Source organism: Trichomycterus rosablanca, chromosome 13 (assembly GCF_030014385.1).
Source record: "Trichomycterus rosablanca isolate fTriRos1 chromosome 13, fTriRos1.hap1, whole genome shotgun sequence".
In the NCBI taxonomy this organism is placed as follows: Eukaryota; Metazoa; Chordata; class Actinopteri; order Siluriformes; family Trichomycteridae; genus Trichomycterus; species Trichomycterus rosablanca.
In genome coordinates, this window is record NC_086000.1 from 27,767,320 (window position 1) to 27,790,293 (window position 22,974).

The window sequence follows — 22,974 nt, forward strand, 5'->3', positions numbered from 1 at the left end:
TGTGTATGGTACCTAACCTTTCCGTCAGATCTGCCGTTTGTACATTTGTTTCGGCATTGGTAAAAGTGTTTCAGCTCTTGTAAATTTGTTTTTGTTTTGTTGTAATTTTGTTTTTTGTAATTTAGTTTTTTTGTAATTTTGTTTTCTAAAATGTTAATTTGTTTTGCACTTCTCAGCCACCGTATGCAAGCCTTAAATATACTGTAAGTAAACTGAATTTAAAGTTAATAAAGAACAATAAGTAGGCATGAAAACATGGATAAAATATATTTTGGTTTATTACCATCTTCCAAAGTTTTGTTTAGACTGGACTGTGAGAAAAGCAGGGTCAGACAAGGACACGTACATACAGACGTGCGTTCACATACACACAAACGCACACCCACATTTACTAAAACATTAAAAAACTTTATCGTCTGTGGCTTTAATCGCTGTTTTATGTGACCACATGTCCCTTCTTAAGTCATCCTGCCAATCCCACATGAAAAGCAGAACTTGCACTGAACTTCCAGTCCTTCTGTCACAGTGGCAGGACGAGGTATTTTAAGACCTGAATAACAAATGTGTCTGATCCACCACGGCAGGAGTTCTGTGAACATGTGGTTTGCTCCAGATGACAGAGGCTACGTATAGTCATGAGTTTAGAATCGTCCTCTGCCTCTTCCTCGTCCCCTTCCTCGTCCTCTTCCTCTAGAGTAAAGGTGACCGGCAGCTCTCCTGATCTTCCTCCTCTCCTCATGGTGCTCACGCTCAGCCTGCTGCTGACTGCGCTGCTTCTCTGTCTGTGCCAAACAAATAAAGAACATAAATAATGCACATAAATATCATCAAATACCAGTTTTAAATATCATTCGATTATGACTAATGAATGCTTGATATGGCAGTATTAAAAACATTAATATAAAAGTCACAGGTGCTCTAACCTTGACCCCTACCAGTGAATCTGAATTTTATAAATACAGTAGACCCTTGACTTACGAAGGGCTGTTCATAAGTCAAAATGTTGTTAGTTAAACCTATTTTTCCCATAAGAAATAATGTAAATGGAATTCATCCGTGCCAGACTTGGAAATGACCACAAGCCAGATGCCCACTTTCTTCCCATGACAAACTAAAAATTACCTTATAATGACCAAACAGCTTTTGTCCATCTCTCACAAACACTATATAGGCTTTTTTAACAGCTTAAGATTAAGAAAAAAAATACAAACACTGTTAGTTACTTATTTTGAAAGATGATTGAGCAAAAGATTTATAAAAAAAAAAAAAAAAAAAAAAAAAAAAAAAAAAAAAAAACCTGGGCGCCTAGGTGGCGCAGCGGGATTCCACTAGCACACCAGCGCCGAGATTCTGAACTCCTTGGTTCAAAACTCGACATTGCCATGGGTCGGGTGGGCGCCATCTAGCAGGCATAACTGGCAGTGCCTGCAGCAGACACTAATGCCACCGTGTCTGCTAGGGCGGGATGACCGGACTATGTGGGTGGGGTCTTCTAACGCTGTTCAAGAACACTAATTAGCAGATAGAGGCACCTGTGCAGAGTGCATGGGTGAAAAAGAAGGGGTCCGCTAAGGACTGTGCATGGGTCGGAGGAGGCGTGAGCAGGAAATATACCCTGCTCAAATAAAATCAGGGATTCCCAGGGATTGACTACGCTAAATCGGGAGAAAAATGGGAGAAATGCATAAATGAATAGAAAAAAATGCAGACGGCACATGTTAACATCAAGACCGGATGGATTAACAATCATTTTTATTCATTCATTCAGTGCCTTTCACCACCGCTTTATCTTGGTCAGGGTTGTGGTGGCTATGATTCATTAAGCCAAAGGCGGGAAACATTCCCAGACAGATTGGCAGTCCATCAAAGGGACGGCACACACACACTCACTCACACGTAAGGGACTTTATAATAATGCCAAATAGCCTGACTGCATGTCTTCAAACTTGTGGTAGGAAACCAGAGCACCAGGGGAAACCCACACAGACACGGGGAGAAAATGTATACAGAAAGGACCCTGGCCACCTGACTAAGGAATCAAACCCAGGCCTCTCTTGCTGTGAGGCAATGATAACTTGGGAAGCTTTCTTGGGAAATGTTATTTCATAGAAAGTTTGATATCAGATAAATATGCAGGTACGCACATGCCTGTCTGAGCTTAAAGATGAGTTCTGTAGCTAACAAAAGTGGCTCATTGATATCCTTTCTACAAGCAGTAATACTTGTACTTGTAACTTGTAATACTGGTGTTTCTGCTATGTCTAAACACAATACTGGTGAATTATTACTGTAAACACCTGCATGTGCAAACAAATGCCTTTCAAGACTGGAATCTGCCACTAGTAATACGCTCCCAAACACACACCAGTAAATTAAAGATTTATTAAATTCAGTTAATCTGTTTTGCATAATGACACCAAGAGCCAAGTAATTAATCGCATGCTGCATTCAAAGTGTTACTACATTTAAACTACAATATCAGCTGTTTACACATATTTTAATGTGTAAATAATTGCTGAGGTGTTATAATAACTCACTGCACTGTACAGCCAGTTGACCCTTACTATACAATTATTAATACGATTTCAGATTTTGACCATTATGACCACCTTCCTAATATTGTGTTGGTCCCCCTTTTGCTGCCAAAACAGCCTTGACCCGTCGAGGCATGGACTCCACTCTGGCACCAAGATGTCAGCAGCAGATCCTTTAACTCCTGTAAGTTGTTAGTTGGGGCCTCCATGGACTTGTTTGTCCAGCACACCCCACAGATGCTCGATTGGACTGAGATCTGGGGAATTTGGAGGCCAAGTCAACACCTCAAACTCGTTGCTGTGCTCCTCAAACTATTCCTGAACCATTTTGTGGCAGGGCGCATTATCCTGCTGAAAGAGGCCACAGCCATCAGGCCAGCCTTCGCTCCCCACGTGCATCAATGAGCCTTGGCCACCCATCACCCTGTTGCTGGTTTACCACTGTTCCTTCCTTGGACCACTTTTGATAGATACTGACCACTGCAGACCAGGAACACCCCACAAGAGCTGCAGTTTTAGAGATGCTCTGACCCAGTCGTCTAGCCATCACAATTTGGCTCTTGTCAAACTCGCTCAAATCCTTATGCTTGTCTATTTTTCCTGCTTCCAACACATCAACTTTGAGGATAAAATGTTCACTTGCTGCCTAATATATCCCCACCCACTAACAGGTGCCATGATGAAGAGATAATCAGTGTTATTCACTTCACTTGTCAGTGGTCATAATGTTATACCTGGTCGGTGTAAATAAGCAAGTGCTTTTTATTTAAGAATGTGAAATAATATAAATAAGACAGCTCATTGCCACACACATTTTTTCCTTTCAGGTAAGTCCTTTACAGTGCTCTATTACAATCCCCTGCTGCTTGCACCAATCTGTGCTGGCCAAGAAGGGCCACATTCCAGTGCCAGCCTTCTCAAGTATGACGTCAACGACAGCTTCTTCACACCAGCCAGTGGTGGATTCTTACAGGAAAGCATGGCACAGTTTTATGTCATATTTTTAGAAACCCACAGTAAACATATAGAACAACTCGAATGTGTGAACTCTTTGGACAAAGAAGCAAGTGTCCCAATTATTTAGTCAGAGAAAAAAAAACAATGACTGAAATCCTAAGATTTTTTTGCTAATTTGTCATGTTTAACATTCATCACGTATCAGATCTGCCAACTAATTTTCATATAAGATAAAGACAACATTAATAAACACAAAATGCAGCTGTTAAATGTTTGTTCCATTTACTAAAGATGAAGATTTATTTAAAACCTATATCAACCTGTAAAAAAGTAATTGCCCCCTTAGATACTAAAATCAACCAGCTGACCAAATTTAACTTAAAATCAGGTTTGAATTCACCAACCACACCCAGATCTAAACAACACTTGCATAGTCACCAGTACCAGTCATTCAACACGAAGCAGGCTACAAGATCTCAAAAAGCATGACATGATGTTCAAAAGAGATTCAAATACAGATACAAAACAGCCATAAAAAATCTACCAGTCTTTGCTAAAACTCTGGGACTGCAGCACACCACAAAGAGAGCCATTATCCTTAAATAATGAAATCTTGGAACAGTGCTCAACCTTCCCATGAGAAACTCGCCTACTACATTGACACCTTATCCAGTTGGTCACACAAGACCCCAGATGAACATCTAAAGAACTGCAGGCCTCACTTGCTTCAGATAAGGTCAATGTACAAGACTCCACTATAATGAGGACACTGGGCAAAAATGGCATTCATGGAGTTTCAAGGTGCAAAACACTGCTGACCAAAAATAACAGAAACACCTAGCTGGATAATATCCTGTGGACTGATAAGTCAAGGGTGGAACTTTTTAAAAGACAAAATGGGAATTTCAGAATTACTAGAATTACCACAGTGTGTGTGGTCATGCAATCTAACATCACAGTCTACAACACTAAACAAAAATCATAATTTTACAGTAGTATACTATAGATCTCAGAGCATCACATGATGTTTGAAAGAGAGTCAAATACAGATGCAAAGCAAAGTCATAAAAATCTACATAAAAGCCTTTGCTAAGGCTCTGGGACAGCAGTGCACCACAAAGAGAAGCATTATCCTCAAATAAAGAAACCTTGGAACAGTGCTCAACCTTCTCAGGAGTAACCAGCCTACTACAGTTTTACCAAGAACGCATTTATGCCTCATACAGTTGGTCACACAAGACCCCAGAAGAACATCTAAAGAACTGCAGGCCTCACTTGCTTTAGATAATTTCAATGTACAAGATTCCACAATAATGAGGACACTAAGCAAAAATGGCATCCATGGAGTTTCAAGGTGCAAAACACTGCTGACCAAAAATAACAAACACCTACACGGGTTGGACAAAATAACTGAAACACCTGTCATTTTAGTGTGGGAGGTTTCATGGCTAAATTGGACCAGTCTGGTGGCCAATCTTCATTAATTGCACATTGCACCAGTAAGAGCAGAGTGTGAAGGTTCAATTAGCAGGGTAAGAGCACAGTTTTGCTCAAAATATTGCAATGCACACAACATTATGGGTGACATACCAGAGTTCAAAAGAGGACAAATTGTTGGTGCACGTCTTGCTGGCGCATCTGTGACCAAGACAGCAAGTCTTTGTGATGTATCAAGAGCCACGGTATCCAGGGTAATGTCAGCATACCACCAAGAAGGACAAACCACATCCAACAGGATTAACTGTGGACGCAAGAGGAAGCTGTCTGAAAGGGATGTTCGGGTGCTAACCCGGATTGTATCCAAAAAACATAAAACCACGGCTGCCCAAATCACGGCAAAATTAAATGTGCACCTCAACTCTCCTGTTTCCACCAGAACTGTCCGTCGGGAGCTCCACAGGGTCAATATACACGGCCGGGCTGCTATAGCCAAACCTTTGGTCACTCGTGCCAATGCCAAACGTCGGTTTCAATGGTGCAAGGAGCGCAAATCTTGGGCTGTGGACAATGTGAAACATGTATTGTTCTCTGATGAGTCCACCTTTACTGTTTTCCCCACATCCGGGAGAGTTACGGTGTGGAGAAGCCCCAAAGAAGCGTACCACCCAGACTGTTGCATGCCCAGACTAAAGCATGGGGGTGGATCAGTGATGGTTTGGGCTGCCATATCATGGCAATACTTGTGCTAGATGGGCGCGTCACTGCCAAGGACTACCGAACCATTCTGGAGGACCATGTGCATCCAATGGCGGTGCCGTGTATCAGGATGACAATGCACCAATACACACAGCAAGACTGGTGAAAGATTGGTTTGATGAACATGAAAGTGAAGTTGAACATCTCCCATGGCCTGCACAGTCACCAGATCTAAATATTATTGAGCCACTTTGGGGTGTTTTGGAGAAGCGAGTCAGGAAACGTTTTCCTCCACCAGCATCACGTAGTGACCTGGCCACTATCCTGCAAGAAGAATGGCTTAAAATCCCTCTGACCACTGTGCAGGACTTGTATATGTCATTTCCAAGACGAATTGACGCTGTATTGGCCGCAAAAGGAGGCCCTACACCATACTAATAAATTATTGTGGTCTAAAACCAGGTGTTACAGTTATTTTGTCCAACCCCTGTAGATGACCCCCAAGACTTTGGGATACTATCCTGCGTACTGATTAGTCAAGGGTGGAACTTTTTAAAAGACAAAATGGGAATTTTAGAATTACCAGAATTACCAAAATCATAATTTTATAGAAGTACACTATGGATCACAGAGCATCAAATACAGATGAAAAGCAAAGTCATAAAAATCTACTAGTCTTTGCTAAGGCTCTGGGACTGCAGAGCACCACGAAGAGAACTATTATCCTTAAATGAAGAAAACTTGGAACAGTGCTCAACCTTCCTATGAGTAACCAGCCTCATACAGTTGGTCACAATTTTAGAATTACCACAGTGTGTGGTCATGCAAGTTAACAGCACACTTTACTTCAACTCGAAACCAAAATCATAATTTTACAGTAGTATACTATAGATCTCAGAGCATCACATGATGTTCGAAAAAGATTCAAATACAGATGGAAAAGAGTCATAAAAACCTACAAGTCATTGCTAAGGCTCTGGGACAGCAGCACACCACAAAGAGAACTATTATCCTTAAATAAAGAAAACCTGAAACAGTGCTCAACCTATGAGTAACCGGCCTACCACAGTTTTACAAAGAACGCATTGACGTCTCATCCAGTTGGTCACACAAGACCCCAGATGAACATCTAAAGAACTGCAGGCCTCACTTGCTTCAGATAAGGTCAATGTACAAGACTCCACAACACGGCTGACCAAAAATAAAAGAAACACCTAAATGACCCCAAAGTCTTTGGGATAATATCCTGCATACTGATAAGTGAAAGGTAGAACTTTCTGAAAGACAAAATGGGAATTTTAGAATGACCAGAATTACCACAGTGTGTGTGGTCATACGAGTTAACATCACAGTCTAGAACAATAAACCAAAATCATAATTTTACAGTAGTAAGCAATACCTGGTTTTCATCAGAGACTTTCCAAAATTCTAAATGAGAACAGCTTTGGTGTTGTGTGTCTGCTATACTCATTATGCTCTCATTAGATTTTTTTTTGCCCTGTGTTTATTGAGTCTTAAACGCCATAGGTGGCGTCACCACATAAATGAGAGCCTGCGTCACAGTGAGCATCAGAACTTCTAATGCTTTTATTTTAATCACACCCAAAACATACTTTTACCCTGCATGTAATCCAATAGTGTGATTACTCCATCATCTGCAGCTTTAAAAGTCTCCAGTCTCACACACTGTGCTGAAATCATTGTTAATCCATCAGGGCACCAGAGGAAAAAGGATGCTCTGCTGTAGAGTGATTCCTCTTTTATTCATTCATTCCACTTCATTTTGTGTCTAGACTACAGTAATGGCACATTGTTCAGAAAAAATACTGGGACTGTAGCTGCTGGTGGTGGCTCCATAATGATATGGGGTTTGTTTAGCTGGCATTCCATGGAATCCCTGGTACGTCTACAAACGTCTCTGACAGGTAAACGCTGTGTGTGCCTCCTTTCTGACGAGTTACACCCATTTATGTCCTGCATTCATTTTGATGGCCTCTTCAAACAAGACAATGCGCCACCACACTCGTCTAGAGACGCCACATTATGGTTAGAGGAACACTCATCTGAGTTTGGGGTTTTGGCGTTCCCACCCTAAGTCACCAGATCTCACAGAAGTCCTGGACTTTACTAATTTTGGAACACAGAAATCCTAAACCTTGAAATGCAACAGAATTGTGGACTGTTCTGCAGGAAGTATGATGTGTATTAGCTACAGAATATTTTTGTAAGTTCAAGATGTCCATATCCTGTCATATTTCTGCAGTCCTACACTCCTGCTGTGGGGGACCTAGCAAGTATTAGACTAGTGCACCAGTATTTTTCAGCCATTTATTATATATATATATATATATATATATATATATACAGGGGTTGGACAAAATAACTGAAACACCTGTCATTTTAGTGTGGGAGGTTTCATGGCTAAATTGGACCAGTCTGGTGGCCAATCTTCATTAATTGCACATTGCACCAGTAAGAGCAGAGTGTGAAGGTTCAATTAGCAGGGTAAGAGCACAGTTTTGCTCAAAATATTGCAATGCACACAACATTATGAGTGACATACCAGAGTTCAAAAGAGGACAAATTGTTGGTGCACGTCTTGCTGGCGCATCTGTGACCAAGACAGCAAGTCTTTGTGATGTATGAAGAGCCACGGTATCCAGGGTAATGTCAGCATACCACCAAGAAGGACAAACCACATCCAACAGGATTAACTGTGGACGCAAGAGGAAGCTGTCTGAAAGGGATGTTCGGGTGCTAACCCGGATTGTATCCAAAAAACATAAAACCACGGCTGCCCAAATCACGGCAGAATTAAATGTGCACCTCAACTCTCCTGTTTCCACCAGAACTGTCCGTCGGGAGCTCCACAGGGTCAATATACACGGCCGGGCTGCTATAGCCAAACCTTTGGTCACTCGTGCCAATGCCAAACGTCGGTTTCAATGGTGCAAGGAGTGCAAATCTTGGGCTGTGGACAATGTGAAACATGTATTGTTCTCTGATGAGTCCACCTTTACGGTTTTCCCCACATCCGGGAGAGTTACGGTGTGGAGAAGCCCCAAAGAAGCGTACCACCCAGACTGTTGCATGCCCAGAGTGAAGCATGGGGGTGGATCAGTGATGGTTTGGGCTGCCATATCATGGCATTCCCTTGGCCCAATACTTGTGCTAGATGGGCGCGTCACTGCCAAGGACTACCGAACCATTCTGGAGGACCATGTGCATCCAATGGCGGTGCCGTGTATCAGGATGACAATGCACCAATACACACAGCAAGACTGGTGAAAGATTGGTTTGATGAACATGAAAGTGAAGTTGAACATCTCCCATGGCCTGCACAGTCACCAGATCTAAATATTATTGAGCCACTTTGGGGTGTTTTGGAGAAGCGAGTCAGGAAACGTTTTCCTCCACCAGCATCACGTAGTGACCTGGCCACTATCCTGCAAGAAGAATGGCTTAAAATCCCTCTGACCACTGTGCAGGACTTGTATATGTCATTTCCAAGACGAATTGACGCTGTATTGGCCGCAAAAGGAGGCCCTACACCATACTAATAAATTATTGTGGTCTAAAACCAGGTGTTTCAGTTATTTTGTCCAACCCCTGTATATATATATATATATATATATATATATATATATATATATATATATATATATATATATATATATATATATATATCACTGACTCAAAATCGTGTAGTGCGAAAGGTGTTGCGTGTGGCAGCGAGTGCTATGTTGAACTACAGCCAATGAAAACGCCAGATACGGGGTGAGGGGAAACCCGGGGGAGGAAAGTAAAAATGTGAAATTGACGGAATAATATGATTTCTATCAGAACACACTGGCACACACACACAAGCTTTACAGTAATTTGTGATTTTATCGTCCACGCCAAACCATAATACCCACGCTGCATTGCAAAAAATATTTATTAGCCTCCAACTCACTACAGAACAGACAATCCCTGCTGGTCGAATAGCCCAATCCACACTCATACATTTATTTTCCTTCTTTCTTTTACGCTGCACATCAGCGCACCAACAACTTTGATCGCTCGCTTATTGTTGACGTGCATTTTTGGACATGGTATTATTAAACCCCTCGTCAATTCTTGCATGTGTTTTCATGACAAAATGTAGTTTGGGAGAGCAAATAGACTCGCCTGTGATTCCTCCCGGTGATATATTGAGTAGTGTATATTCCCCTATCGTCGATCGGTCGTGTAGTGTGAAACACACAATGACTTAAGACTGCAAGAGATCCAGTTGTGTAGTGTGAACTGTACGGCGACCTGATGACTTGGAAAGTCGTGTAGTGTGAACTTGGCCTAAGCCCCCCGAGTGCACAGATTTTAATTGTAACCATGAACTGTTTTGAATTGGGTAACCGGATGATGTTAACTTTGTAAGCAGACAGTGCATTAAACAACGAGCTACCAATTCATGTGTTTAACTGACAGAGTTTAGAATGTGGGCTTTTTTATAAATTAATGTTTTTAGTTGAATTATTTTTATGGATAAAAAAAAAATACTTTAAAAGACAGCCATATAATGTGCAAAAGTTAGTTTTTTTTGGTATTGACCTAAATAATAACAGGCACCGCCATGCAGCTCAATCTTTAGCTGACGTCTATACCCTTTCCAGTTCATGAGGGTTTGTAGTGAGTTTAAATATTGTTTTGCCAGGTGAATTTGCTGATGCGTGGCATCAACGGCTTTATTTTGTCTGTAAAGTTGAGATAGAAAGTACAGGTAAAAATAGAAGTTCAAGTGTAAAAGTGTGAAACTGAAAGGGACATGAATTCTTGAAAACCACGGGTTTTCTCAGCAGAAATGTATCTCAAGCAACGGAAACACGTGGGAGTGGTGGTGCAGGATGGGGGGGGGGGGGGGGGGGGGTTCAAGTGTTTCAGCCATACCCATTGTGAATAGGTTAACAAAATCCATTCCACAATAAGAGAGGCTGGTAAAGCTCCAAGTTGGAGAAACTTTATATTAATGATCATGGTTTAATAAAGGATTTCCAGGAAGTTAATACAGTGGTACCTTGTAACTCAACGTGCACTAAACTCAAAATTTTTTAAACTTAACGCCCTTCTTCGAGAAATTTGTACCCTTAAACTCAACATTTCCCTTAAATTCAACGTGTTCGGTGATTATTTATTATCAAATTTACAACAAACAGTCACTTTGTTCCGTGCTCGGCCTGAGAGATGCGGTCATACGTCATCAGTGTGAATATGAGATGAATCTACATTTATGTGGAATAACCATCAAATCCAGTCTGAAAGCACCAAATGTATCTGTGTTTATCTGGATTTTCCTCACTGTTTCACTTTTAAACTTGTGTTACAGCTCGAGGTTCTGAGAAATTGTGAGAATCAAAGTTTTTTTATATTATATGTGTGTTAGTTTCAGTGTATAAGTGTCAAAAACAACCCCATTATTTTACATAAGCCTAAAAAATATGCAAGGTCACAGGACCATGGCATTAACAGGTTTCCCATACATTTTTATGGGGAAAAAATACCTTGAAACTCAACATCTTTTAAACTTGACGCCACTCCCAGAACCAATTGACGTTGAGTTACAAGGTACCACTGTAGGTTTTTACATACTTTTAAGAAAAATACAAAAAAGAATGAAGGAAGAAGAAGGAATGAGGGTAAGAAAGAAAAGAAAAAAAGAAGACAGGTGTAACTGTATGAGACTAAATGGAACATGAATTCTTGGAAACCAAGGGAATTTTCAGCAAGCAGGAGAAACATGTGGGAATGTTGGTTGCATGACGTGGGGGTTTAAGTGTTTCAGCCATATCCATTGCAAAAAGGAAACAAAATCAATTATATAAAATAAATAAAATGCTTCTAACTCAGTTTAGAAAAGGTCTCATTCTGTTCCAGCATGAATGTGCTCCTGTGCAAGGTCCATTAAGACATAGTTTACAAATTTGTAGCAGAAGAAATCCAGTGGCCTGAATAGAACCCTGACCTCAACTCCACTCAACACCTTTGGAATGACAAGAATGTTGATTGCGAGCCAGGCCCCCTCATTTAGCATCGTTGCCAGATCATAGAAATGTGTGATTATATGAATGAGCTCAAATTCTCATATACACACTGTAAAATCTGGCGGAAAGTCAATCCAGAATAGCGGCAGCTGGTAGAGAGCCAAGTTGGAGCAACGTCAAGTTAATGCTCAATGTTTGAAACAGGATATGCAGGAGCTTAATAGTTAAGTGTCTACATACTTTTATCCTTATAGTGTATGAAGTGTCTTGAGGGGAAAAAAGATACAAAAAATAAAGGAAAATACATGGGAAAAAGTAAATAAAAAGGAGAAGAAAATGAGGAATGAGGGTAAGAAACAAAAAGAAAAATACCAAACACAAGAAGCTGAGAGAAAATGTACAGAGAAAAATAATTAGGGGGACCTTAAAGACCTGAAGGCTACAACAACACAGGAACGTACAGTCATCATGAGGGTGGAACGTTTTTATGAGCAGTGCCACAGGGTGTTCTCCTGCCCTAATTGTAGGTAAAGATAAAACAACTTCATAGTGTTGTAAATATTATTAACTGTTTTTAACACCATGTTTTAGTATTTACCACCAAAAACGGTTCTGCACTCCCTGTACAAGCAGAGTCCGGACATGCACCTCACACACACGACTTTACATTTACTTTAAAGATATTGTTAGGATTTGTGTGTAAAAGTTGGAGATCATTCAGAACGCTGCTGCTAGAGTTTTAACTAAGACGAAGAGAACTGAGCACATCACTCCAGTTCTAAAATCTCTACACTGGCTTCCGGTTAGTTACAGAATAGAATTTAAAGTGCTGCTACTGGTCTATAAATCGATGAATGGGTTCGGCCCAGAATACATCTCAGAAATGTTTAGAGAATATAAACCCAGTAGATCTCTTAGATCCATGGACTCAGGTCAGCTAGTTGAGCCCAGAGTCCAAACTAAACATGGTGAAGCAGCATTTAGCTGTTGGGCTGCATATAACTGGAACAGACTGCCAGGAGATATTAGATGTTCCTTAAATGTAGAAATGTTTAAATCCAGGTTAAAAACTTTTCTTTTTTCTTGTGCCTATGATTGAGCTCAAAATTTTTGCTATTACCCTCATTTTACCATATTTCTTTTAGTTTTTCATGCGCTTAATAATTTTTTATAGAGTAGTGTATGAGTGTTTGTTGCTTGTTTTAATTTTATATTCTCTAAACTGTAGGGTATATTTTACTATATTTTCCTTTAGTTTTCATGTTCTTAATTGCTTATCTCTTGTTTTAATTTCATATTTCTTAAATTGTAGGGTATATTTTACAATATTTTCTTTTAATTTTTCGTGTTCATTTTTATCTCTCGTTTGAATTTCATGTTCTTAATTGTAACTAAATGTTTGCAAGAAGTCTTTCTGAGGTTCTAGATCTCAGGAATGTTTTACTGCTTTTAATTTTTCCTTATATAAAGCACTTTGAATTGCCACTGTGTATGAAAGGTGCTATACAAATAAACTTGCCTTGCCTTGCCTATATGAACCACAAAGTATTTAAAGGCTCCTGCACAAATGCCCATATATGGCGCTCAAACAGAAAATGCTACAGTGCCTTTCATTTATAACATTCAAGGTATTTCCAAACTGCAGTTCTACACGACAACAAAGAATAAATCTCGCTATTCAGTTTCTTTACTACGCTAAACAGCAGTAAGAACTGACACTGGTTTCTGGAAACATAAGGGTGTTTTTTTTAGACATTATTTAGGTTAGCAACAATGGCACATGTCAGGCTTGGTATACAAACAGTACTAACGGGAACATGATTCATTCATAGTTTAATAACATAGCCAGGGAACCAGAACACGCATAAGAAAAGGGAGAATGAATGATGTAACTTACAGGAATATGCTGAGACAAAACAAATACGTCTAAGCAGTTTTACGAATGGTGAGATGATACCAAAACATAATATCTGTCTAATTTAATTTGATTTAATTTGACTGGATTTGCCCCACAGTATTTTTTATTGGTCATGCCATGCACGGTGCGATGTAAACAGACATGCTGTGTCCTAATGCCTTCCTACAACCTAGAAGGCCAACAGGCCAGCGATTAGTCGAAAGAACTAAATGTTCCTGTACTCAAATAAGATTTCACAAAATAGGGCACATTTTGGACCAAGCACTGCCCTGGCACTGACAGACATGGCGGCAATAAAGCATGATCTGTTTGACACAAATGTTCTTTATCACCTACAGCCTTTGTATATCTTTTTTAATGCATTTTCCCCCTTTTTCTCCCGATTTTCTTTTAGCGTGTCCAATTTATACCCAATTGTGTTATGCTTCCTCTCTACTGGAGCTGACCCCCGCCCCAAATGAGGGGAGCGAGACTGTTACATGCCCCCCTCCGACATGTGCGCGGTAGCCGACTGCATCTTTTCACCTGCACGAGGCGAGTTCATATGCCGATCAGCTTTGTGTGCAGCCCAGGTGGCGCAGTGGGATATTCCGCTAGCACACCAACGCCAAGATTTTATACTCCTCAGTTCGAAACTTGCCGTTGCCTCCGATCGGCTGGGCGCCATCTAGTGGGCTTTATTGTCAGTGCCTGCAGCAGATACTAATTGGCCACTGTATCTGCAGGGTGGGGGCCAGACTATGTGTGGGTAGGTGGGTCTTCGTATGCTGTGTAAAGACCCTGATTGGCAGAAGAGACGCCTGTGTAGAGTGCATGGGCAAGAACATGCAATCTGGTATCCCTCAGCAGCGAAAGACAAATTGAGTGCGCTAAATCGAAAGGAAAAGCCACACCCTGAGACCACCAACCACCCAGCAGAGGTGGTAACATAACAGTTATAAGGAGTCCCTATCTGGCTTGTCCTACCCTCTGAACAGCCAATCGTTGTTCATGCTGAGATTCGATACCATGTATCGCCATCTGAGCAGCACACAGCCTTTGTATTTTTTACATAGATATGCGATAGAAAAAAACCCACAATACCACATTACAGCAACCAGGCAAACCAAGCATAACTACCAGTAGCTCAGAGAGTAATTATTCACTTTTATTCAATTCTACTTGTTTAAAATATGTTAAAGAGCAGTGTTTATGCTGTATCGTCTACCACAAGTGTATATATATATATATACACAGTATATATATATACAGTGTATCACAAAAGTGAGTACACTCCTCACATTTCTGCAAATATTTTATTATATCTTTTCATGGGACAACACTATAGACATGAAACTTGGATATAACTTAGAGTAGTCAGTGTACAACTTGTATAGCAGTGTAGATTTACTGTCTTCTGAAAATAACTCAACACACAGCCATTAATGTCTAAATGGCTGGCAACATAAGTGAGTACACCCCACAGTGAACATGTCCAAATTGTGCCCAAAGTGTCAATATTTTGTGTGACCACCATTATTATCCAGCACTGCCTTAACCCTCCTGGGCATGGAATTCACCAGAGCTGCACAGGTTGCTACTGGAATCCTCTTCCACTCCTCCATGATGACATCACGGAGCTGGTGGATGTTAGACACCTTGAACTCCTCCACCTTCCACTTGAGGATGCGCCACAGGTGCTCAATTGGGTTTAGTCCATCACCTTTACCTTCAGCTTCCTCAGCAAGGCAGTTGTCATCTTGGAGGTTGTGTTTGGGGTCGTTATCCTGTTGGAAAACTGCCATGAGGCCCAGTTTTTGAAGGCAGGGGATCATGCTCTGTTTCAGAATGTCACAGTACATGTTGGAATTCATGTTTCCCTCAATGAACTGCAGCTCCCCAGTGCCAGCAACACTCATGCAGCCCAAGACCATGATGCTACCACCACCATGCTTGACTGTAGGCAAGATACAGTTGTCTTGGCACTTCTCACCAGGGCGCCGCCACACATGCTGGACACCATCTGAGCCAAACAAGTTTATCTTGGTCTCGTCAGACCACAGGGCATTCCAGTAATCCATGTTCTTGGACTGCTTGTCTTCAGCAAACTGTTTGCGGGCTTTCTTGTGCGTCAGCTTCCTTCTGGGATGACGACCATGCAGACCGAGTTGATGCAGTGTGCGGCGTATGGTCTGAGCACTGACAGGCTGACCTCCCACATCTTCAACCTCTGCAGCAATGCTGGCAGCACTCATGTGTCTATTTTTTAAAGCCAACCTCTGGATATGACGCCGAACACGTGGACTCAACTTCTTTGGTCGACCCTGGCGAAGCCTGTTCCGAGTGGAACCTGTCCTGGAAAACCGCTGTATGACCTTGGCCACCATGCTGTAGCTCAGTTTCAGGGTGTTAGCAATCTTCTTATAGCCCAGGCCATCTTTGTGGAGAGCAACAATTCTATTTCTCACATCCTCAGAGAGTTCTTTGCCATGAGGTGCCATGTTGAATATCCAGTGGCCAGTATGAGAGCATTGTACCCAAAACACCAAATTTAACAGCCCTGCTCCCCATTTACACCTGGGACCTTGACACATGACACCAGGGAGGGACAACGACACATTTGGGCACAATTTGGACATGTTCACTGTGGGGTGTACTCACTTATGTTGCCAGCTATTTAGACATTAATGGCTGTGTGTTGAGTTATTTTCAGAAGACAGTAAATCTACACTGCTATACAAGCTGTACACTGACTACTCTAAGTTATATCCAAGTTTCATGTCTATAGTGTTGTCCCATGAAAAGATATAATGAAATATTTGCAGAAATGTGAGGGGTGTACTCACTTTTGTGATACACTGTATATATATATATATATATATATATATGGCAAAAAATGAATAGAATCAGTTACTAGAAAGAGACTTGTGAAATGTTGTGCTACAGGCAGGTATGTGTATACAGATTTACTGAACAAATGAGTGCTAGTGCTTACCTTCTTAAGAGTAAAGGTCAGCTGCTTGCTTCCTACTGCAGTGTCAGCAAGGTTTAGCATGCCTGAGCGTTCCTCCATCTTCAGCCGATCCTCCAGAGATTTTCTGATAAAGACATGACATGACAACTTATTCACCTACATATACATTTACAGAAGAATTCAACTTGGATTTATTTATACGGTACATTTAGCAGACATTTTTATCCAAAGCTACTTACAGTACTGTGACATTATATTGTTTAAGCAATGGACAGTTAAGAGGCTTGCTAAAGTGCCCAACAGTGGCAACCTTTAAATGTCATTTTACATTGCAGGTTTTAGTGGTCTTAAAATAACAACAATTTAAAGTTAATTCTAGTATGTACTTTTGCATCTTCTGTTTGCGTGCCACGTCCCCGAAGCTGCGGAACTCCTCTCCGGCTTTGATCTGGTAGAAGCGTGGTTGGTTTTGGCTCTGGGACTGGCCTGGTTTGGAATTCCTGACCGGGTCTGAACTCTGCAGCATGGTGTTGCGGTCCTGTTGCTTTCTCTCTTTGAACCTGCGCTCCTTCCGCTCGGCCCATAAGAGACGCCGCTGCTCCCTCATCTCCTCCACCCAGGTCTTATCATCGTCTGAGCTCTCCTCTTCTTCTGAGCTGCCCTGTCCCTCCAGCTCCTCTTCCTCATCATTCTGTAAGTGAACCATTACAAAAACTGCAGTCACTTTGCTCCTTCTAAATTTATCATGTTAATAGAAGTTTCGATTTCTTAATGTTTCAAAAGACTATTTGTAATAAATGATCACTGGCCAATTTGGTTTAAAAAAAAACAAACCTGTTGACAGGTCAGAGAAAAATGGCCAGACTGATTCAAGGTGACAGGAAGACTACAACTGCTGCTTAGAAATCTTAACCTACAAATTATAATCTTCGCCCTAATGGTTCCAGCAAGGTTTCATGTTTAACAGATAACAAACTTCATACTGTACCTTAGGAACATCATCCTGCTCAGCTAACTGCTGTAGTTTTTTCCTTCTCTGCTGGCTGACCTTGGAAACGATTGGGTTAAGCAAGCGGTATTCCTCGCTTTGCTCGTCCACTTGGTAGTCTTGATTCTCAAACATCACCTTGAAACGATCGTCTTTTAGGATGCTGGTGGTGCCCTACAAAGTGGTGGAAATATAGCACCAGGGTTGTAAATAATACAGTCTAGTGATATTCCTCAGTGAATAATGAATAAGCATATATAGTCAAATATTTGACAATATAGGCACCTGGAACAACAATTATTAGTGAACAACTGATCAATATATTTATTATAACTATGTTATCTTAATAAGAGTCTTAGTGAAAGCAGGTCTCAAAGACCTCGGTGCTGTGGGTGCATGTATTAGTTTTTAATGTTTATTAAATGCATAGCATTTGCGCCCATTGATTCCAGGGAAACGGGACCCAACACAACCCTTACCAAGATAACGCGGTGGTAAAACATCATGATGCTGCCTGCATCAAAGCTACCAAATATCCTACCTTAGCCTTCTTCTTGGATTTCACTGCATCTTCTTCCTCTCCCTCCTCCATCAGCTTCATGGCAAGCTCTTTGTTCACCTTGGGCAATTTCTATCAGTGTGCAGAGAATGAAATGACAGGTAAGCCAGTGTTAACCTGTAGCCCACTAATGTACATAAACACAGAGTTTGATTGTGTCAGATCTAGAGGGAAACAGATTAATTACCTTAAGCTGTACTCGCTGTACTCTAGATTCTTCAATTTTCTGTCGAATCTTCGCCTCTCGATACTCCTCGTAGGCAAATGGATTGGCCAGTGATTTAACCTAGGGGTTTACAGTAGATGAACAGCATTTCTTAAGGTACAGTGACAAGTACAACCCTTAGAACATTCAAGAATAAAAGAAATCCTAATACACTGCTCAAAAAAGCAATAAAACATTTAAATCACACATCGGGTCTTAAAAGATTCCAGTTAAAAAGTGGAAAACAAAATCATCTACCCACTAAGGCCTGGATTCAAAATCCCACTAAAAAACAAAGTAAACAAAGTAAACAATTTAAATCATAGGCTGATCCAATTTGCAAAAATATAATCATGATAACTCCCGTTAACTCCTGACAAGAAGGCAGATGGTGTCCTGGGGCACCTGTTTTACCTTTTTATGCACCAAAGCAGGTGGAATTTATTTACAATTGCTTCTGCTTCCTAAATGGACAGACTGAAATCCCTGAAGTTTAACTGACTTGGTGTTATACTGCGATGATTAAGTGTTCCTTTACTTCTTTGAGCAGTATATGTTACGCCTATCCAATACTAAGTCTATTGTAACTCTATAAATTGGGAAAACACCCTTAACAAATTTAAAATAATAATATTACTAATAATATTACTAGATTTTATTCAATATTTTGTATCATATTTAAACTACTGTGTAACACAACCAAATATTGTACAACCAACAGTGTACAAATGCCAAATGTCTAAAGTGTCTACAAATTAAAATAAATTATAATTAATAAAAATATTAATATTATTTACAGTAATATTCCTTTTTGAATAAACACACACCTTGTGGTAGAGTCTGATGTCCATAAAGAAGCCGTGCATGTAGGCCCTCAGCAGAGGAGAGCCAATCAGGTGTGTTAACCCTTAGAAAACAAAACCAACAAACCAGTAAGACAAGTTTAAATAACATTACAATTTAAATATAAACTACAGATATTAGCTGTTACCCGGCACTCCTATTCCAAAAGCAACTATTTATTTATTTATTAGGATTTTAACGTCACGTTTTTACACTTTGGTTACATTCATGGCAGAAATGGTGGTTACTGGTTACACAAGATTCATCAGTTTAATGTCAAACACAGTCATGGACAATTTTGTATCTCCAAATCACCTCACTGGCATGTCTTTAGACTGTGGCTGGAAATCGGAGCTTTGGGGAGAACATGCAAGCTCCACACAGAAAGAACCCAGACCACCCCTCCTGGGGATCGAACCCAGGAGCTTCTTGCTGTGAGGCGACAGTGCTACCCACTGAGCCACTGTGCTGCCCCCAAAAGCAACAAAGTCAAATCTATTTTTGCCAGCACCACATGCAGTCATGGCATAACATGTATTTAAAGGTTTGTATGAGAAAAGGATTTTATTTATGATTAGATATTAATAATGTGTTTTAGGACATTCAGCCCCAGTTCTGACATGCAGTATTGTGTTGAACTTAATGAGCCATAAAAAGGCCAGTATTTGCTTTTAAAATGGGTTTAATCATTCTCTACATGCTTTTGTTAGTCCCAAATGGTTTGTGGTCGAGTGACCATGTAAAACCATTATTAAACCTAATACTTTCCACAAAATTACCCTTCATACCATTTTGCATGCCCCACTAACTCGAACAGCTGACTGCAGACTAAACTGGGGAATGGACTGTGGAATAAAAGCATCTTTTAGCTTTCACCAAAAATAAATCCATTCGTCCATAGATAATCAGGTGAAAGTGGACCAATCAGATCATAAAAAAGTTGTTTTGTGCACTGGACTATAAATAGCAGAATTGCTATGAATTCAAGCTTTGTGAATCTTACAACTTACATATTTGTTAAAACATGTTCCCCAATCAATATTTATCATTATTTATTTGTGTTGAGATCACTCTTTGCATGCTACCGGAATTCCGCCTCTTTTTTTTTCTCTCCCTATTTTCCTCCTGATTTAGTGCACTCAATTTTGTCTTCCTCTGCTATCAGAGATACCAGATTGCATTGGAGGAGAGCTTGTCGCTGTACACACCTCTTCCGACACGTGCACAGCCCTCCTCTTCTCGCCCCTGCTTTCTGCACAGGCATCTCTTCCGCCAATCAGGGTCCTTACACAGTGTATGAAGCCCCTTCCACCCTCCCACACACAGTCCGACCCACACCCTGCAGATACAGTGGTCGATTAGTATCTGCTGCAGCCGACCTGCTAGATGGCGCCCAGCTGACCGGAGGCGACACCGAGTTTCGAGCCGAGGAGTTCAGAAACTCTGTGCTGGTGTGCCACCCGGGCGTCTATTAAATCATGTCTTAATAGACCTCATTTTCATGTGGGACAGTCATGCTGAAACAGGAATTTTTCCAACATTTCCAACATTTTTCCCAAATTATTGCATTAAGTTGGATGCACATACACACAATGTCTAAATTACATGATTTTACATTGAATGACAATAAACCACATATTTTACACTCTGTGCAGCTGTAATGGTAATAATGACTTAATCACTTTAAAGTCAAGTCGCATCAGTGAACTCCTGGACAGTCAGTGGTGCTACTTGGCTGTGTCGCATGCACTGATACATAACGTTCCAGAGGTTCTCTACTGGATGGGGAACGTGAGGGCCAGTCAATGACATTACTGTGTTTGTCAATCAGGAACTGCCTACACATTTTGGTCACATGAAATCAGGCATTGTTTAGCACCAGGAGGAACCCAGGGTCCACTGCACCAGTGTCTCACAATGGCTCTGAGGAAATTTAATCCCTGTACCTAACAGCAGTCAGAATACCATTGGCCATCATGTGGAAGTTTGGGTGACCTTGGGTGATATGCCGTCCCAGACCATCACTGACCCAGCTGTGTAGCTGTAATGGTAATAGTGATTTAATCACTTTAAAGTCAAGTTGTTGTTTTAAGTGCTGTTTCCAATATTTCCATATTTAGACATCAAAGCCTGCTTGATTTTAACACTCTATATATACAATGCTGTAAAAAGTTGGTAAATCAGACTGACAAATCAGTGATATATTATGGCCCTTTTATGCTGGTACAGGTCAAAATGACCAGTAACTGAGTTCCTTTCATTACAGCTGTGAACAGCCTTTTGATTAGCTTTTTGGCACAGTACAAAACAATCAAAATAAAGATTGTAAGGCTGGAGTTATATTTACCATGTGATCAGATTAACCTTGCGTACACACAGGTACTAAGCAACAGCACAGTTCCAGGAATGTACAGTACTTGTTATTTACTAATGTGAAAACCACAGGAACACTTAACTTGATGGTTATTAGCTAATGTTAAACTCATGATGAGGTAGGTGTGAGTATGATTCAAATGTTATCTTTTAACAAACATGGTTCAGATATTGGCCTGATGCCCCAGTATTTAGTTAGGACACAGGCAACCTTGTTATAATAATAATAAGTAAAGTTGTGGAAAGTAGCTCTGAGTTACCAGCTGTTTCATGATTAGCAAATTTCGCTGTAATAACTCACCAGCAAATGCTAAACTACTTCTGGCATTGATATTCATGTTACTGTTCTACATTACAGTCATGCTACACACACTTTGTGTTATGTAATAAAACACTGACATGAGCATTGGTGATGTGTTTAGCAGTTAAATGGGTCACTACAAACTTCTCGAGTAACAAGTGCCCATTGGCTAGCCGTTAAAAGAATTTGGCAAAAAATTAATCCCTACCTAGCATTCATTTACGTGACCAAGAACTTGGACATCCCATTCCAAAATCATAAAATTATTATGGAGTCCCATCCACCCTGCTGCAACTATAACAAGGAAATGGGTTTTTAGAATGTTTTAAAAAGCTGTTGTGAGGTCAGGCTTTCAATTTATCCCAACTGTGTTCAATAGGGTTAAAGACAAAGTCTGGATTGAGTCTTAAACCACATCCTTATGTACAGCTGGAAGAGGAATGGAAATGATACATCCATGGCCACGTGTCCACATACTTTTGGAAAAAAGAGTGGTATTAAGAGTGGTAGTACCTCAGCTGTTTATGGTGACAGTGCACCATGTGGAAACATCACTATAATTAAATGAACAAGTAGTATGCCTACAAACATTGCCAGTTAGTGTGTGGAACTCATGATATCAAAACAAGGATGGCATGATGCCTGGGAAAAAAAACAGAACAATATTTTAACCTACAGCTTAATTGAGGTAGAGACTCTGAATTCTAATGCTTTTTTCAGCAAACTATCATTTGATCTTGTTACTGCTTATGCAGAACTGGCCCATGGCATAGGAGGTACAGGCAATTGGTAGGAGCGCCGTCCATCCATAAGGGTTTACAATTTAAAGTAAAAAAATGTATTCTGACTTTTATTTATTTACTACGATGGCATATTAGGGCCACTGTAAAAAGTATTTGAACGTTTTGATTTCGAGAATAAAGTCGAAATAATTCTGAGAATAAAGTCGAAGTAATTTAGAGATTAAAGTCGAAATGATTATGAAATATTATGGCCAAAGTGTGTGCAGCCGCTTGTAGGCTTGTCAGTTCAGAGAAGCACGGGTCTCAGTACCTGGATCGGCACGCGAGAGCTGAGGGCAGCGTTTAATGTGCATTACTGTTGATTAGGGATTTCTTTATTTGTGAAACCGATACGAAAGTATAACTTTACTTAATCATGAACATCCCTCATTTTAACACAAGGAGGTT

The 22,974-nt window shown here is 40.5% G+C and overlaps 1 protein-coding gene across 1 annotated transcript in view; it reads right to left on the bottom strand.

Moving 5' to 3' along the window:
* Positions 1-260: 260 nt before the first annotated feature.
* The window catches only part of nol10 (nucleolar protein 10), a 37,789-nt gene continuing 15,075 nt past the window's right edge, over positions 261-22,974 (bottom strand). Inside the window, exons 15-21 of the mRNA XM_063007139.1 lie at positions 19,095-19,174; positions 18,250-18,348; positions 18,045-18,134; positions 17,504-17,677; positions 16,902-17,206; positions 16,537-16,639; positions 261-782 (exon numbers count right to left, since the gene is read on the bottom strand). Of these exons, the coding sequence (XP_062863209.1) occupies positions 642-782; positions 16,537-16,639; positions 16,902-17,206; positions 17,504-17,677; positions 18,045-18,134; positions 18,250-18,348; positions 19,095-19,174 (992 nt within the window). The 3' untranslated portion in view covers positions 261-641. The remainder of the gene's footprint in view (positions 783-16,536; positions 16,640-16,901; positions 17,207-17,503; positions 17,678-18,044; positions 18,135-18,249; positions 18,349-19,094; positions 19,175-22,974) is intronic.